The sequence below is a fragment of the Plectropomus leopardus genome, chromosome 11 (genome assembly GCF_008729295.1).
Source record: "Plectropomus leopardus isolate mb chromosome 11, YSFRI_Pleo_2.0, whole genome shotgun sequence".
In the NCBI taxonomy this organism is placed as follows: Eukaryota; Metazoa; Chordata; class Actinopteri; order Perciformes; family Serranidae; genus Plectropomus; species Plectropomus leopardus.
The window spans coordinates 10,434,826-10,452,673 of record NC_056473.1 but is presented as its reverse complement, the minus strand read 5'-3'; the positions used below and the strand labels follow the sequence as shown (position 1 = coordinate 10,452,673).

General features: G+C 39.6%; 3 protein-coding genes across 3 annotated transcripts; 2 read left to right on the top strand and 1 right to left on the bottom strand.

The window, feature by feature from the left end:
* The first annotated feature begins 482 nt into the window (after nucleotides 1-482).
* szl (sizzled) lies at nucleotides 483-1,741 on the top strand. The gene is made up of 4 exons (XM_042496853.1): nucleotides 483-763; nucleotides 885-1,051; nucleotides 1,210-1,302; nucleotides 1,431-1,741. Exons 1-4 carry the CDS (start codon nucleotides 483-485, stop codon nucleotides 1,739-1,741), a joined length of 852 nt encoding a protein of 283 aa, XP_042352787.1.
* Nucleotides 1,742-3,201: 1,460 nt separating this feature from the next.
* LOC121950753 (prolactin-like) lies at nucleotides 3,202-4,764 on the top strand. Its single transcript, XM_042496854.1, has 5 exons — nucleotides 3,202-3,211; nucleotides 3,295-3,473; nucleotides 3,611-3,712; nucleotides 3,852-4,037; nucleotides 4,555-4,764. Exons 1-5 carry the CDS (start codon nucleotides 3,202-3,204, stop codon nucleotides 4,762-4,764), a joined length of 687 nt encoding a protein of 228 aa, XP_042352788.1.
* Nucleotides 4,765-5,442: 678 nt separating this feature from the next.
* Nucleotides 5,443-9,802, bottom strand: dbx2 (developing brain homeobox 2). The gene is made up of 4 exons (XM_042495505.1): nucleotides 9,532-9,802; nucleotides 8,015-8,098; nucleotides 5,964-6,148; nucleotides 5,443-5,826 (listed from the first exon to the last, which is right to left on the bottom strand). The coding sequence occupies exons 1-4, from the start codon at nucleotides 9,800-9,802 to the stop codon at nucleotides 5,635-5,637; spliced, it is 732 nt and encodes a 243-aa protein (XP_042351439.1). The 3' UTR covers nucleotides 5,443-5,634.
* Between the last annotated feature and the right edge of the window lie 8,046 nt (nucleotides 9,803-17,848).

Genomic DNA, 17,848 nt, shown 5'->3' with positions numbered 1-17,848 from the left:
GAAATGGTAAAGATTTTGTGCCAGAAAGCAGCACTTGTATTAACCACATATTGCAGACTTTGAACACCTAGAGTCAGCTTTTTTAACTTCTTTTCCATGAGGTTTTCACTTTATTTTTCTTCCTCCGGTCTTTGCTATGGAAGCAGATTCTGTAACTGGGCCTCACTCAGTGAAAGCTGGGTTGTGATTGCCCATTGTCCCCCCTCCCTATTCCCCCCTCACACACGCCCTCCATCTGCTTATTACCCCCCTCTGTCTGCAGTCATCACAAAACAAGTCGTTGTCTCCAAACACATCGTCTCTGCGTCTTTGATAGGTAGTTGATAACAGACTTACAGACTGATGGGTCTGGCTGACCTTGCTGTATATAAAGCAAGCAGCAGCAGCCACAAAGCCAGTCAAGGACAGAAGAGGCTTCTGACAACAAACAACCTCAGTAAAATCACTCTGGTGTGGACTCTGGATTTTGCAAACCCTTCAGTATGGCTGCGTTCTTCACCTTGGCTCTCCTGGCTCTAGCGTGTCCTTTAATGGCGTTCGACATGGGTCAGTCCACTCGTTGCGTCGCTATTCCAAATCAGATGAAAGTGTGCAAGGATGTTGGATATTCTGAGATGCGGCTGCCTAACTTCTTGGGTCACAGCAACCTAGAGGGCGAGGTGGTACCACGGTCAGAGGATTGGAGGCCTCTGTTGCAGACGGGCTGCCACCCTCAAGCTCAGGCCTTCCTCTGCTCCCTCCTTGCCCCCGACTGTCTTGACACGTAAGGAGATTTTACATTTTGCGTTCTTCTAACTATCTTTATTTATTTTCCCTGAAATACACCTTGTTTTTTGTCATTATTGCAGTCATTTTGTTTAACATACTGTCTTTCTTTCCTCCAGTTTTATCCAACCGTGCCGCAGTCTGTGTGTGGCAGTGAGGGACAGCTGTGCCCCTGTGCTTGCCTGCCAGGGTCACCAATGGCCTGAGGCACTTGATTGTGACCGTTTTCCTGCAGAGGAAGATATGTGCCTCTCTCACCTTACGAAGTTCAGTCACTTTGCCAAAGGTATGCAGCAACCACAGACTAATTATTAGAACTCTGTTTAACTTTATTGCCTTGTCATCCCATTGGCAGAAAGGACTACCAAGCACTTTCTCTTTTAGAGTTCCTATAATTACTGTGCCCTGCAGTTTTGTTAAATTATGTTTAATTTGTTTTCACAGACTTACCCAAACCTGCCTGCCAAAACTGCCCATCTGTGGAAGAGGCTCCTGCAATGAAAACAGTCTTGGATGCTTTTTGCCAGTATGACTTTGGTAAGTTTCAGAATAATTTCACTACGCTGTGGTTTGGTGGTGTGTGTCCTGTTTGTGCATGTTTTATTCCGCAATTTTGTGTAATTTTCCAACACAGCTGATTGATTTTTTTTTTCTCTTCTCCACAGCCGTGACTGCCAAACTTCATCGCCGTCGCCTACCAACAGGAGAGCCAGAATATGAAGTTGAAGGTCGTGTGGAGTTTATCCGCCAGGGTCCTCTCCTGCCTTACGACACCCAGTACCTCCTCCAGCAGTGGCTCCTCATCAACCTTCGATGTGCCAATGCCCTTGTGCGCCCCGGACGGTCACAGCTTTACGTACTGACCGGCTCGGTGCAGCCTGATGGCGCCCTTGCTCTCACTCGTCTCTTCCCCTGGCACAAAAAAGACGCAAACATCGCTGTGGCTACACGCAAATGGAAGCATCACAGATGTTGAGTGGATTGAGACTCAAATGTAAAAACTGGAGCTCTGCATGTGTGTTTGAAGTGTGAATTTGCATAAGAACAAATGTAATTCCACACTTAAGACACACAAATCAAAACAAAATTAAGGGGAAATTTTGAGATGGAGAGTTTCTCAGCATTGGGTGTGAGAATTTTAAAGTAAGCTAAATGGATATAACAACAGCTGCATATCAGCACCGTCTGCCTCCCATAGCAGCTCACTGTCTCATCCCTGCTCTGACAGCACACAGTAATAGAATGCACTCTAACCTGTAAATAGTATTAATTATTGTAAATTGATTGTAGATTCTATAAGGCTATTGGTGTATTTATGACATTTTTTATCATTGTTATGTGACAAAAGATGACAATAAAATGTTTTGCAAAACTATACTATGGTATGTGTAATGCAATGGTTAAACTTTTGTTGACCCTACTGCTTAGCCCTTTAAAGCACAGAGCTGAGGGCAATAGTCATGAGAGGGTCTTGAAAATCTGTTGGCTTCTTGTCTTATCACGCTTTTCTCCACAAGGTGGCACACTGATGGAGAAACTGAGCACTGGTTCAGTATAATGGTACCATGCCCTTCTAGTCGTTACAAATATTGAAAAGGTTGAGAAATGACGTATAATGTGATACAAAAAAAAACATGCATGTGTTCATTTAAATGGGGATTTTATACCTTTTTACCTTGAACATTTTTGCATTTACAAATAGGTCACACCATAATGTGGAAAGTGGCTTTGTAAAAGAAGTAAAACTGCAGAATGATTCATGACTGCATTCACTGTAGATTAGATGGCCCAGGGTCTTGGCCATACTATGCAGCACTAACGAGAAGATAAATTACTCACTTTACATTTGAATAGCCTCGTTTTCACGACCAGGCTGAACCGTTCTAGCTAGGGCTGTTTATAAGTGTTCTTATTTCATACTTAATTTGTGATGTTAATTTTAATGCTGTGCTCCTGACAGATGGTAAAATGCTAAACACATATGAAACAGGAGGATTTTGGGGTGGTCCCCTCCAATATTTGAGCATCAAACACTAAAATTCCAGCAAATGCGCATTCCTTAAATATTGAGGGGTGCATGAAATCTACACCCAGGGACTTTCATCAAGATCATTAAGTTTTATTAAGTTTTACTGTATTCAATGCTTAGAGAAAGTTTTTATTCATCCCATACACTAAAATGCTTATTACTTTGAATTGAGTAATAGCGAAAGCCTGTCTACAGGGTATAGTATCTGTTCTGCCTGGGTAAGCTTTGACTGCTCTGGGTTGAGCAGTTAATTAAGCGAAGAGTATGACGTACAAAGCTAAAGATCAAATTTTATCCTGTATTGGCCTATTTGTTTAGTCAGTGTCATCACTGTATGACTTCAAGAGTTACTCTTGTGCGAGAAGAGCTCTACTCATCATCAGGTCCTCCACTGCAAGAAAGGAACCATGAAAAAGGGTAAGATGGCAAAATAACACAAAGTTTGTATTAATATGTATTGTTATGACTGTTAGTGTCTAAAAGTTTTGGTTTCGTCTCAGTTTGGCTTGCTGCTCTTACACTGATGCACCTGGAGCTCTCAATGACGGTTGTCACAGCCCCGATCTGTGCCTATGGAAAGGCTGGATGCCATATTCCTACTCTGGCTGATCTCTTTGACAGGGTCATGCAACAGTCTTCAAGAATGCATGGCATCTCCAGCGATCTGCACTCTGACTTTGTGAGTTCTTTTATTTTGAGTCTGACATTGACCATCCATCACCATCCATCAAACCTTCCGACCCCATCATCAATCACCCCGGTTTGTGTTGGCGGTTTTGATATCACCATGTGTGATATGTGTGTCCATGTTTGCAGGAGCAATTCTTCTTTCCCAGGAAGAACCTCTTAGGAAAACACAAGTGCCACACATATGGCATACTAACACCAGACGATAAGGAGAATGCACAGAGGCTGGGGGTGAGCACTCATGTTATTGATATAACATATGCTCATGGCCACTCCTGGTATAAATGATGTCACTACATCTTGTCTGACATGATATAAAGTTGAGAAGTATTTCACCATCAAGTTGTTTGAACAACTCTTTGATTTTCAGCGAGAACAACTAATAGCGGTGATCTTGAGCCTGCTGGAGGCCTGGGGTGACCCCCTGACTCAACTCCACCAGAGCATGTCTCAGGACCAGAATCAAGACTTCAACCACCACAGTTACAACAAGGCACTGCAGATCAGTGATATGGTGCATGAGCTGTGGGAGGGGGTGGCAATAATGGCTGAGAAGGTAAGGGCATACTTCTAGTTGCGCATGTGTTGTGTGGTTATACCAAACAGTGATTGTATAGATTATAGGATTATATGTTAAGGCATGGTAATTTGCAGTGTTTTATAGTTGGATTTAAATTCTAGTTGGAATGTATCACTTTATCACTTTAAGTGTGTCTTTTTCGCATACTATGACATACTGTATGTGTCTTCATGGTGGATTTTTGTAAATGCCATTAGCAGCACTAGGAGGAGATACAGGGGACTATGACTTTGTTTTTCAGATTATTTGTCTCATGTGATACTGTCAGGATACAGTGAGCCACAAGTTCAGCAAATATGAAAAAAAAACAACAAAAAACAACAGTTTACAGAAGTTACCAACTGCCGCTTTAAGGCTTGCAATATGTCACACTCTAGTTGGAATATATTACTTTATTTAAATTGCTTTTTTTATACATATGGTACATGTCTTCATGCATTCTTGGTAAAACGAAAGAATAATGTGCCTTTAATGTTTGTTCTGTGTATCTCAGATGAAGCGGTTGGGAGTGCTTGACAACACTGTGGGTTACATGTCTCCTGAAAGAGTGGTCCCCTCTTCTTCCTTTTCCTTCTATAAACAAGGAGAACTCAACTCAATGGACCATCATGACCTACTATATTGCTTCCGCAGGGACTCTAACAAAGTCAAAAATTATCTCCGTATCCTGAAATGCACCATCCTTCCCGGACTGGACTGCTAATAGTGATAACAAAAGCAGTCTGGTGCTTTATCTTCAAATATTAGCTGACTAGAAAAGGGTCTTTTTCTTACCTAATGTTCTTACTGTTCTGTAATATGTGCATTTACTATAGAGGATTGTGCATGTCTCTTACAGTATTATTGTTATCAGAAATTGTCAGTTTTGCTTTGGAGCATTGAGCATAAAATGGTCAAAAAATAAAACTGAAGTGAGCATGATTGTTTCTGGTCATTTTCATGTTGATATGTAGCACATGCTCTATATATCAATAGAAATGAAAAATGGTGTCTAGAATTGTGTTCAGTAACATAAAAATGGTTTTGCTCCAAAGAGCCCAACATAGTAAGAACAAGCAATGTGGAAGTGAGGATTTATTGAAACACTTTATTTACATTTGATCTATGTATTCATGATCATGAAAAAAATATATTTACAAAATATAACAAGTGAAATTTAACTTCACTTTTGAATTATGAGTAGAGTATTAATGTAAAGCTGACAAAACATGAAAAAAAAGTCTGATATGTAAATGCATTAAATGAAGGGACTCATCTGTGCATTTAACTGATTGCAATTACAATCGAAAATGGTAATCTTTCCTGGAAAGACTTGTCAGTGTAATAACTAGTAAATTGCTAACTGAAGCCAGCAAAACGCAATGACATGATTGACCCAGCATTGAACCTAATTACATATATGATGCAATATGACATCTACATGCATCAAAAAGTTATTATTATCAGTGTTAGCCTTCACAGACAGTGCATTCCATCCATCCATTTCTTATCACACTCCTAGTATTATAGCCTTTTTACAGGTTTTTGTGTATTTGAGAAAGTCCTTGGTTTACTTTCAACTTAATACAGCCTCTCATGTGTCCCTGACACTCTTCTGTGATGGTGATCTCTCTGTTTTTGCGTCAGAGTGATTCTGTGATGGCTCTTCCTCTTCTTGAGCAAGACCTCGGGCCATGAGCTCATCCATAGGGGAGCGAGTGTTATGAACCTCCTTTTCCTTACAGTTCCTCCACTTCATTCGGCGGTTCTGAAACCAGATCTTTACCTAAGGCAGCGGGAGAATGGAGACTTTTAGTTCAGCTTTGTCACATCTGAGCTGTGAAATGACATATGGCTAAGAATGTACACAGATGTTTTTGTCTGCTTAATGTCTTTTAGGATATGAGATTCTATTACATTTACCTGTGACTCTTTGAGACTGAGATCAGCTGCTAGTTTGTTCCGGTCTGTCTTGCTGATATATTTCTGCCTCCGAAAAGTTCTCTCCAGCTCCTTCCGTTGTTCTTCAGAGAACACAGCCCTCCTAAGGATCCCTCTGCGTGACTTTGGACTTATATCAGCAGACCACATTCGAATATTTGCTCCCTCTGAAACATTAAAAAGCATTTATTAAAGTCAATGTTTTGACCCATGCTGCTATGTACCACATGAGATATAGGTCACTTATTAGTAATTGCCATTGGTGGACCATGGAGAGTGAGTAGCCTAAAATAACAAGGAAAAGTAGCAGCCAGGGGAATAAAGAGGGTGTATGTAGTGAAATGAGATGAGACAGCACATTACTGGCTAATATGGCTATAGATCATTTTCCTAAGTGTTTCTTGATCTAAACTATATTTGACCTAAAGGCTCTAAATCCAATTTACCACTTTACCAGCCATACCCTGTTTCCTACCTTTTCAACCCTAGATCATGCTTGGTTTTGTCACACTCACTCTATCACTCGAATTTGATTTCTCTTTTTCTATATGTCCAATTTAACAAACTGGGGGTGACTAAAAAGAATAGAAAGCCACTTCAACTGAGAAAAAAGGATTTGGTGAACTGTGAGGAGCAATCCCACGCTACTTCACTCACAGGTGCACGCACAACAAAAGTCAAGTGGAACAATTTATCCAATCCATTCAATGTTGCCTTTTTAATCTGTACGACAAATCTGCACATAGACCACCTCTGGGGAGCACATAACAGGTTTGGACATGCTTCTCACTTCTCTATTGGGACTCAATGGCTTTTTCTTAAATAGCTGATTACCAGGTCATCCCTGGGCAACGTGTGTGTCTGCCCAAGTGGGCCAACTATAGAGCCCTGTGGGACACCAACAATAGAGCCGTTCAATGGAAATGCCATTACTCGATGGCTCAGTGGCCCAACACTAAATCTTTTCACTTGCAGGTATGGAGCCAGTTTGTATGTGAAGATGAGCTCGAATAAGTCTATAAAAGTCACTTTCATTGAATGCTTTATGTCCTAGTCAAGAAGTCTCCAATGGGCAGGAATGAGAGTTGAAGGACAGGAGAAAGGAGGGGGGTTGGCGGACCAAGCTCTTTAGCCACACAATGGTCGGGGGATGTTCCTGGTTCAGCCCTCTTCTGTAGAGAAATGGGCAAGTTTTTTGTGCTAAGCGGAGTTCATTGCTGCAGTGAAAAATTGCAGTGAGGTCGCGTGTGGATGGTGGAGTGAAAGTGCCAATTGGTCACGGCCAGACTTGGCATTGTTGTGTTGCTGGGCACTGTGGGAAAGTGTCAGCCTACTAAGAGGACTCTAGGGACCTGTGGGATGAAGGCTTTTTGATTTGTGCTGTTTTCCACAACATTTAATAGCCATCATAGGTTGCAGAAACTAATAACTTCCAATTGCTGTGGGAGAGTGCCAAAATAAGACAGCTGCTTGTCTCAATTAATACTACTAGAGTATAATGTGGCACTCTACACAGGTCTGAGGTTTTATGAACTGAGACACTTCAAACACGATTTAGAGGAAAATTTGAATATTTCACAGACAAGTATAGGTTTTCTAGATGTTTTCAAAATTCATGAGCCTGAAAATTAAACTTGAAGCTTTTGGGATTGACAACCAAACTTATTAATGTGCTGGGGGAGTAAGCTTTGAAACAAAATATCTTATTCAGCAGCAGGAATTCACACCTGGTAATTATAATCTTAATATGACAGAAGACAAGATGTTTATTAGCTCTGCATATTTGCGCTAGTAAAAGTGTGTATTTGCAAGTACAAAATAGGGGGCCCCAGGGACTCTTAAAAGCCTTGCAACCCACCCCTCTTCCCCATCCTAAACAGCCGTGAATGGTTATGAATAGAGCCGTGCAGAGTTGAGCGGAGAATTAGCTCTTTGGCATTGCATCAGTAATTAGCTGTGGAAAGCATGGGAGACCCTGCTGCTAATGCTTAGAGAGTAGCTGAGGCATTGCTGATGAGGCATAAAACACTCACTGGAGAAGACAGGAGGGGGGCTGGACCCACCGCAGCATGCCAGCAGATACTGTGGGCTCCGCAGGAAAACACTACTCAGTACACCTGCAAAGAGAGATAGGGACAGTCAGATATGGACATGTTGTAACCAGGTGAGACAGGCATGATCCACTTGGGACTATAACTGGATCACCGCCCACTTCTTGGGGCATTTGGAGTCCTACCTCATCTAATTTTTCTTATCTACATGTTTACAGCAGTGAATAGCTTAAAGTGATGCATGCAGATGTAACTTTTTATTTTGTATTTGGATGACTTTAAAACCACATAGTCTAACAACCAGAAACTAGGAATTGCTTAAATAATAACTGGGCTCTTTTAAAGAACATGCTATAATTAGAAATGTGCTTATTGTTGGAGATTAACTAGTTACCTCGAATTGAATTGCAAAATAAATTTAACTGTAATCATATACATTTACTGAGAAAAATGTGTTAAAGTACTGTTCAACTCAAAATGTTGGTGGTTATATCTGAATATATTTCTTGTATGTAAAAAGTGTGTATAATGTAACAGTTGTTCAGTCACTTCGCATCTTGTCACTAAGCAGCAATGCCTTCTTTTGGTGTAGCCTATTTATATTTATATTTATATTTATATTTATATTTATATTTATATCCCACTTTAAAATTTTTATCAAAGTGATTAAAAAGTAATCAGATGTAATAGGTTCCATTACTTTTAAATTAAAAAAAAGTTTAACATTACTTATTATGATTTTAACACAACTACCAATCTGTAATCTATTTGGATTCAAAAGTAATCTTCCGAACACTGAATTTTATATTATTGTAAAGTTTGCACGGTTTTAAAGTAATTTATTTTAGGCATTTTATTTATCTTAACTTGTTTTGCAGCTAGTTATTTAAATAAAGACTGAAAGTATTCAAATTTATGTTATCAACTAAAGTAATAGAAGTTATTTGGTACTGATTTTCTTTTATTCATTGCATTTAATGTATTTTCTATTAAATGTCATCATAATTTGTTAAATTATGAAGTTCCCAAAAAATATATTGAAAAGTTAGATTTCACAAATTGTTACTGTAGTGAGTAAGATTTCCCCAATGGAGCATATAAACTGCTTACACTGACCCATCCTATATTTATACTTAAAAATATATTTAATAATTTTAGAGGCCTTTAAGTTGTTCTTGACTTTGATAGCAATATGTGCTAGGAACATTTGCAAAAGCAGAGCAGCAACATTTTAATGGTAAATGGTCTTTTTGGATGTTGACCCATGAATACTTTCAAGTCTAAAAATGGAAAAAATTATCAGATTTTACAGGTTAAACAATATTTATCCTTCACATGAATATAACAGGTTAGAAAGAAGAAATCAAATACTTAAGAAAGAACAGAACAAAAGTTGTTGTCGTCGGGTCACACACTCTCTTCACACATTTAAAATTCTTTACATAATTCAAATATGTTATATTTACTTATTAAGTCTGCTTGTATAAAATACTGTTTACCTGAGTGTGGCAGAAGTGGTCCCCCCAAATCTTTCCCGTGCTGAGGACTGTGGGCCTGACTTTGGTAGACTCCATGCTCAGAGCCCCAGATTCTCCTCGGACGTTCACATGCAGCTCGTCTCAGGTGTCCACCTGCCGTCCCCTCTGGACGAGCTGAAGGTGACTGCAGCAGATTGTCAATAAGAAAACTCTTTCCAGAGTTCCCAAAGCCCGGTAAAGCAGGAGGAGAGCCAGCCATATTCCTCCTGCTGCAGCTCTGAACTGAGACCATCCTGTTCACACAGTGACCCGAACACTTGAGTTCCCTCTTCAGCAGTCACAGCTCAGTGACACTAAATTCTCCTTTAATCCCTTCTTGAGTGACCAGGCCAACTTCATTAAACTCTGAGGAAAACAAAAGTTCTCTGCTCTTCCTCTTTCGGGCCTGCACTTTGCTACAGGGCTGCGTCCTGATTGGCTGAGAGGCTCTAATGTGCTTCTCAATTCAGATAAGGCTGGGGCCTTTCTGGAGTGGCAGAAGGTGGGTCTGGCTCATTCATTATGTCAACTAGCCTATTAAATGATAGACACCAGAGACAATGAACTGCTGGCCAAAGTTTAACATGCACCAAACAGTCTTCTCCAGTAGTAAATAGTTTTCTCTTTTCTCCAGCCTCCCATTGTGCCTCATTCAAACCCCTGAGCAGTCCATTTGCAATGTGCTTTTTTTTCTTCCCCATTTCATTCCAGAAACATTGCTCTGTGAGGGTTTTCAAAATCATTAAAAAATAGGCTGTTTTAGTGTGAATAAATATGAGTTGACAAAGTGATGTAATTAAACTTTAAAACAAGACATTTTCTCCTCAAAGTTGAGCAAATTTCACTACTCTGAGTAAAACTTACATTGCCTAATTAGATAACTGAATTGTCTTTATCAATTATGATCAAGGAATATTTCACCCACAAAATCACTGTTTGTATTTGAATTGGTCATGCTGTGTTACCTGGAGTTTGTGAAGAAAACTTTTCTCACATGCCTCCATGGAGAATGCAGCACTGTGCTTTTATTAAAAACTGGCTTTGAAGAGAGCATAGTGTTTAAGTTTCACTTCACACACTTCTGGCATAAGTTCCACTTTCAGTTCGGTTTTAACTGGTAAGTCTGTGGTGAAAATGCATGTTTTGGGAAGTACTGGATAAATGAAACTTATATACTACATGAGTTGTGTAAGAGCTTGTAAACTGATGTTTTGATATAGTTTTGCTGTCATTAAAGTGGCCCCCAATAAATCAATATGCTAGCCATTTTCAGAGTCATGCAAGAAAAACAAAGTGAAAATTTCTTCCACAAAGGTAACGCAGCATGACTAATTGATTAAATGGTCATTTTGAGGGTGAAGTATTTCTTCAAAATTTAATTTATTAAATAATTTGGTGTTGACTTTGCATTTGCAAGATTGTCTTCTTCTCTCAGTTATGTTCAATTGCATAACAGGATTTTTTTTAATAGTTCCGTATCATACTCAGCTTTTACTGTTATTTAAAATCTTTAAAATGAAAGTTATAAAATAGAATATTTTGATTTTTGACTTTTCCATTACATGAATGTATTGTTGTCAGTATGTCACTGACAAGATTCAGAACTTCATTCCTCATTATCATCTGCTACATTTGGTAACTTTTGGGCAGCATAGGTCATTTGCTGGTCAGAGAGGGGTTAAAGTCCTGGTAGGATTCAGTTGCAGGTCAGCATTGAGAGATCCATGCAGCTCGACAGATAGCGGGCTCAACCACTTAAATATTCATTCAGTGCCAGTCTCCAGTGTACTGGGGGCATATTCTGAAGGGCGTAGGCTTCGTTTCAGCATTGGGTTCACACACACGAAACAGAATTTGGGAGTCCTTCGCTACACCATTTTTAGCATCAAATACCTAATTCCCTTCATTTTGGTGAGATTTTCTGCACCAATTGGTGCCTTTTCTGCATGAATTTATGGTGTAAATGAAAACAAATAAAAGTCCCCTGCTACTTTTATGTATCTGTTGGGGGAAACAAATGTACATGTTCTAAATATTGAGAAGGATGTGTCCCCGGTGCCAAAACAAAATAAAACAAACAAAAAAAACAACATTTATGCATATGCTACATATTTCAGGGTTGCAACTGTAAAATAAAAACTGGCACACAAACACACACACACACACACACACACACGCATGTAGTGATGTTTTGGTACAAACACATCCAATGAGAGGCTTGTGTAACCTTTCACACTGCAACTAATGATCCTCAGCATCATAATAGAAAGTCCAACAAGAGGGGCGACAGATCCGGAGTTTAGGCACAGTAAACAGGCATATCCACACTGGTCGGGAGGGATGTGGAGGGGGGAAGTGGCAGGGAGCTCCAGTCTGCGCGTGTATATACCTCATGCTGAGCATGGAAATTGGCCCAGACAGCTCGGCCTATTGTGCGATGGCCAGGGAGCCAAAGGTTGCTTGTAATCAAATTTGAGGTTTTATTCCTCAGACTGGTGGAGAAGGCATAGCGCTCTGTCACATGATGAGTGTTAGCAAGACTGTGCACTATCTACTTTTGTGTAGTGAGTGTGTGTTAACATGCTCCACATGGACCAGTGGCTGTGATAGTACCCCAAGGCTTTTTGTTTGGTGGAGAGTCATTTGTTTGTATGACAGAGAGAAAACAGGAGAGAACCCCAGACTGCTCTCTGCGCCTTTATTAACTGTATTCTTTTACACTTTTAGAGGACCCTGATAGTGGTCAAGGTGTGTTTTATGTGATAACACAGAATATTTGCTTAGTGTATTCTTACAGCCATACCTTCTTTCCACTTTAATTAGCCTTTCAGCCACAAATAAGACTGTGTAGAGACTTTAAAAGTTACTACAAGCGCCTCAAAACTATCTGAAAGCATAATTTATTCCTGTTAAAATCATATATTTCTCTGTGTTCATCAACATCTAGTTAGAACCGATCTCACACGACTTCTGTGCCCATTTTAAAAGGCATCGCTAAGAGCGTATCATCATTAAGATTCACCACTTCGTAATTAGCCAGATTCCAATAGAGCTCTCCAGGAGAGGGAGGTATAATTAGGCTATTCTTAAACAGTAGGTCTTGGAAACACCCTGAAGCAAGTTCATGTGAATTTATTTGATGTCCATCTCTTTTCAGAAATGGAGGGAAAAAAACAGGGGTCCCTTCATTCAGCATCCTCACAATGGCCCTGTTGAAAGCTAGCACTCTGCAGACCGGCTGAGATCCCTTTTCTCTCTTTTTAACCCCACTAAAGCTCTTAAAAAGATACCGGCCCATTGCACACGCAATTGATATTCCACCACTCGAACTTAATATCGTGAATGGAGGGCCAAGCTCTATGAATCAGGAAGACAATGCGCTTAGCTTAGCAGCAAACTGGCACTTTGTGTGCGGTGTCTGTGCCTCAGAGGAGGAAGTTTCTAATGTGAGCCTCACAATTGTGTGTCTATAGAGTTCTAATGAGCTTCTGTATGGTGAGTGAATGGCCACTGGCCATTCACCATGAGGGCCCAATGAGCCAGCTCACTGCACACATTCACAATAGGATCCAGGGGGAATGGGAGTGACTGTGTTGAGCAACTGCACTGCGTGGACAGTCTATAAAAGATCAACATAACCATACTTCGATTAACAGAACGTCTGTATTAAGCCAGTAAGTTTTAAAAACACATCTTTTAGACATAGCTTCACCTTTGTGTCCATGCTAAGCTGGTGTTTTCTCACCCAAAATCGGAGCCTTTCTGTAATGCCAACAAGAGTGCATAGATGTTAAAATGCCAGTTTGTTCTTTTAGTGTGTGTATGTGGAGAAAATGGAAGTTTTCCAAAACAATGACGTAAGCCACTCACTCACTCCCACTTACTGGGGGGTTGCGCGATAGTAAAGTTGAGAAAAACAAAAAAAAAAAGCACGTCAGTATGAGGCCTTTGGAGCATGTTAAAGCCAAGCTCATGTAATGTGGAGTTTGATATTTTATTGGATATCTTTAATATACTTTTGGTTCATTCATTCATTTATTAGGGAAAATACTCATTTATTTAAAAAAAATCTGCTCTCCCTGACCACAATATTAATTTTGAAATTGAAAAGATTGCTTTAAAGAATATTATTTTAAGAATTAGTTGACTAAAGGTTGCTGCCAAACGCTGTAAAACCTCAACTTAAATATTGTTGAAACACAGTCAATAAAAACTGGATATGAGCTCCACAAAGCTGCCTCTTTACTGCTCCACTGAAGCTGCTACACATTAATAATGGTAGTCCTGTATGGAATGATAGTCCAGGAAGATACTGCTCAAAAGATATCATTGCCATCAATGTAAAGATAAACCCTTTCTAAACCAGGTCTAATCAGCATTTAACCTTTGAGGGAGCTCATGGAGCACAGTCTATTTCTTCTGATCCTCTCACTGTACCTTGTCCCTGTGTTGCCTGAATCTCAGGTCATCTAGTATTTAGCCCTGGGATGGTCCAAGGGTGCCACAGTCTGTTGTATCTCAGTACTGCTTCACTCTTGATAGCGTTACTGCAATTCACTGACATTCACACAAGATGGCACTGAGAGAATGAGAACCATCTGTAGCTCAGTGACATGATTTTTTTTTTAAAAAGCTATTATCTCTAGCTTTAGTTTTATATTCTAGAAAATAAAAAAAGGTCAGTTATATTCAGTTTTATTCTTTACACAATTATTTAAATATTTTAATGCAGTTGTTTCTATATTGTCTGGCATTTTGTTGTTCTAGGAATTTAAACTTGCGCTCTGCAGTTCTTGCAGTGACACCACAACATTTTATAAAACTAGCGGCTGTGTAATATGATTTGATTTAGTTTGATTTGGTTTTATTGTCAGAGAAAAAAATCTGAAATGTGTCTTGTGTCCTAGGACGTCAACTGTTTCAAAGTACACCTAAATGCAAAAATATAAAACAACTTGCTTAACCTTGAATTTTAATGTAAAAAGGAAAGTTTGTTTAGTACAGTAGCCTACCTTTTACAGAGCAAAGTTACAAAGTACTTCACAAAAATAAATGATTTAAAGACAAGAGTTAAGAAACACACAGTAAACATGTTCAACAACAGACATTAGGTACACACAATATTTCAAACAGTTGACATTAGGGACAGTGACACGTTTGAAAAAACTTCAGCTGCTCTTTTCAGGTCAAGTGTGTAAATTTAGGGGTATCTATTGGCAGAAATGGTATACAATATGAAATTCTCGAATACACGACAATGTTGTCATTCATTTATACACAGTGGGGAGGAGTAGATCAAAGATATTCACAGTTGCCTGATCATGGACGTCCTATAAAACAAGAACCTTAAAATGAATCCTGTAAAAGTCAGGTGTTGAACGAACAGGCTCTTTGTTGACAGCTAAGTCTTACTTTTCTTTCTATTTAAATTGACCATAAAACTCCAAAGTGGTGAGAATGAATATGAAACATGTTATGAACATTCAGATGTAATGAACCATTAGAGTGCACAGTTTTTAATATGACTCATGAATGTCTGATTTGAAAGACAGACAAGGTCAATATAGCATGGAATTATGCTACAAATGAATCCCAGGGGAGGCCTGTGGGAACAACAGGGCCAGTTTTTCTGCACTTCATTCCAATCCTGGCACAGATACTGGAAGCCATTCCATTTTGTCTATGGCATTAGTGTGTCTATATGGTGCAGTCATGGCCAAAGTGAATAAGCCTCTGAGAGCTCTGTAATGTATCACCCATCTGGATCTTTTAGACAAAGGACTTTCACTGTTCCACTGCCCTTGTCCTGGGAGATTCAGTGTGTGTGTGTGTGTGTGTGTGTGTGTGTGTGTGTGTGTGTGTGTGTGTGTGCGTGCGTGCGTGCGTGCGTGCGTGCGTGCGTGCGTGCGTGCGTGCGTGCGTGCACTTAGCAGAAGTGTAGGTGTGTGTTCATACAGTGTGCATTTATTACTTTTCATTCTTGGCTGGGCACATGCTTTAATGACTCTTATTTTCCTGATGGCACTTTAGGAAATGACAACTTGTGGGTAATACAAAGTAATTACATTTCCTGTGTCGGTACCCAGAAGAAATCTAGTATTATTAATAATGAATAGAGGGTTGGAGGCCCTCTCACACACCAGATGTGACACTTTGCCACTACAGAGCCATTCCCTTCCATTGTTTTATTGACAGCAGCCACTTATTAGCTGCACACTGCAGACCTATGAACAAGCTATGTGAATTGGAGACAGATAAGGGGCTTTTTTGTCAAAACACATTTGTTTTGCTTGACTCATAATTAAAACAAAACATGTTATTGGCATGAGTGAAAACTGGATCGAAGTAGGGGGAAGGTTGGGGAGGATTGATATGACAAATACGTTGGTGTTAATCTGGAGTCCTTGGGAAGGAGCTGAGCACCACACAGGATCTAGAGCTGTTCCTATAATCATATCTGTTGGCGTCCACTTGTTAGGCTGCTTCAACAGACAAGCACAGCCAACAAAAGACTTTCCCAGCGATCCAGGGATTGGCTGGGGTTTGTTGTGGACTTGGGATCGCCTCTGAACAGGCCATTACGAAAAGGCTTCAATTCATGTCCATCTGGCAGGAAATTTATTAGCATTCAGGGAAAATGTAACTGTTTATCCTCCTCTCAATTTATTTGTTTATTTTTTAGAAAAAAAGAATTACCACTAGGATGGCATGGCCGCTGATAAAACAGTTATGTTTCAAAATGGTAATTGGTCCCTTGGACGAAGAAGATGCAAGATGCATAAGCAAATATTCAAAGCACAAAGCATCTGTGCTCTATAAAAAGACATTAACAAGGCTGAGTCACACAGACAGCCAAGCACTTCATTTTAATTCATTTTCATGCCACCTGCCGAAAAGCCAAACTTCTACTTTGCTGGATGACTTAACAAATTGAACGAATACAACTTTATGTTTACAGGGGGTCATAACTGATCGTAGGACATTTAAAGGACCAGTGTGTAGAAATTTTGGGGGAAATATTGGCTGAAATTGAATATATCATAATAAGAAGGTTTTCTTTAGTGTATAATCACGAGAAAAACAATCTGCATATTTTTGTTACCTGCAATGTTGTACTGCCATATTTCTACAGTAGCCCAGAATAGACAAACTAAACACGGTAAGAATGTTTATGTTGTTAGCAGCCCCTCCTGGATTAGCTTTGAAAAAAGACAGATTTTTAACGCAAATCTGCTTTTATCTGTGCTTTTTATCTGTTTTAATCACCTGTTTTGTTTGTTTTGGAGAGGAAGAAACTGCTGAGGATAATTTGGCTCCTGTTAAAAACCTCCAAAACAATGAACAGTCAAGGAATCCTAAAAGGGAGTTCACGCTTGGCACATGGGAGAAGTTTTACCTGGTTGCAATCTGTAATTCTCACCACGAGATACTGCTAAATCCCACACACTCCTCCTTTGAGCATGTATGGCACAATGGGAAACTTAATTCTTTTAGACAGTTGGTATTTTCTCTGTTTACCTCTGCAGTTTATATGAAAACAGATGGTTTGAAAGAGGACTAAAGAAGGCCATGTATGCCAAACTGGAATAACCATTTCTCAAAAGAGGATGGGATGCTGCTGCTTATAATTCCATCTCAATATTCCCTCCCATGCAGTTTCATCACAAGTTACACATTAATTCATTAGCCTCAAGGCTATCATAATTGCCAATTGACTTTGACAACTTCAGTGACCTCGTGAACCCACCAAAGAGGTTTAAATGCTTGGGGACTCTCCACCTGTCGAGAGTACAGATGCACCTTCTTGGATGAATGCTGGAACGTTTTCAAGAAACAGCAAATCCTGATTCTTCTAGTTCTTCTGGACTATTTTATATCTTCTGATTTTCATAATGGCCACATAGTGTCACAAAAATAAGAAATATGAGGGGGGGAAACAACATTAAGTTATGCTCATATTATTATCTTTGTACCAATTGAAACTCTATTCTGCTCACTTTGTTTGACACTATCTACTTTACATTGAAAAATACTCCTGAAAATAAAATATAATTCAGAAAGATAAAATACTGCAGTAACATTGCATGACCAATCATAACTGTGTGCTCTATCCCAATTAAAGATATTTTTGGTCAGCCTCTCCTTTTTTAACGGTACAAAGAATCTTGCATTTCTGCTTCACACAACATGACTACAATCTCATGTCCCCATCAGTAGTCCAGTGCAGTATATTTATGCACCCCAAGAAAGCGCCTCATGGCTCGACTCTGGATAGCATTACTGTCAGGGGCATCCTTAA

Coding starts and splice junctions, on each gene's coding strand:
- szl (XM_042496853.1), top strand. CDS start 483: ATGGCTGCGTTCTTCACCTTGGCTCTCCTGGCTCTAGCGTGTCCTTTA. Junction 764..884: donor GCCCCCGACTGTCTTGACAC/GTAAGGAGATTT, acceptor TCTTTCCTCCAG/TTTTATCCAACCGTGCCGCA. Junction 1,303..1,430: donor TTTTTGCCAGTATGACTTTG/GTAAGTTTCAGA, acceptor TCTTCTCCACAG/CCGTGACTGCCAAACTTCAT.
- LOC121950753 (XM_042496854.1), top strand. Junction 3,474..3,610: donor GCGATCTGCACTCTGACTTT/GTGAGTTCTTTT, acceptor CCATGTTTGCAG/GAGCAATTCTTCTTTCCCAG. Junction 3,713..3,851: donor AGAATGCACAGAGGCTGGGG/GTGAGCACTCAT, acceptor TTTGATTTTCAG/CGAGAACAACTAATAGCGGT.
- dbx2 (XM_042495505.1), bottom strand. CDS start 9,802: ATGGTCTCAGTTCAGAGCTGCAGCAGGAGGAATATGGCTGGCTCTCCT. Junction 8,099..9,531: donor ACCACTTCTGCCACACTCAG/GTAAACAGTATT, acceptor CTCTCTTTGCAG/GTGTACTGAGTAGTGTTTTC. Junction 6,149..8,014: donor CCCCCCTCCTGTCTTCTCCA/GTGAGTGTTTTA, acceptor TTAATGTTTCAG/AGGGAGCAAATATTCGAATG.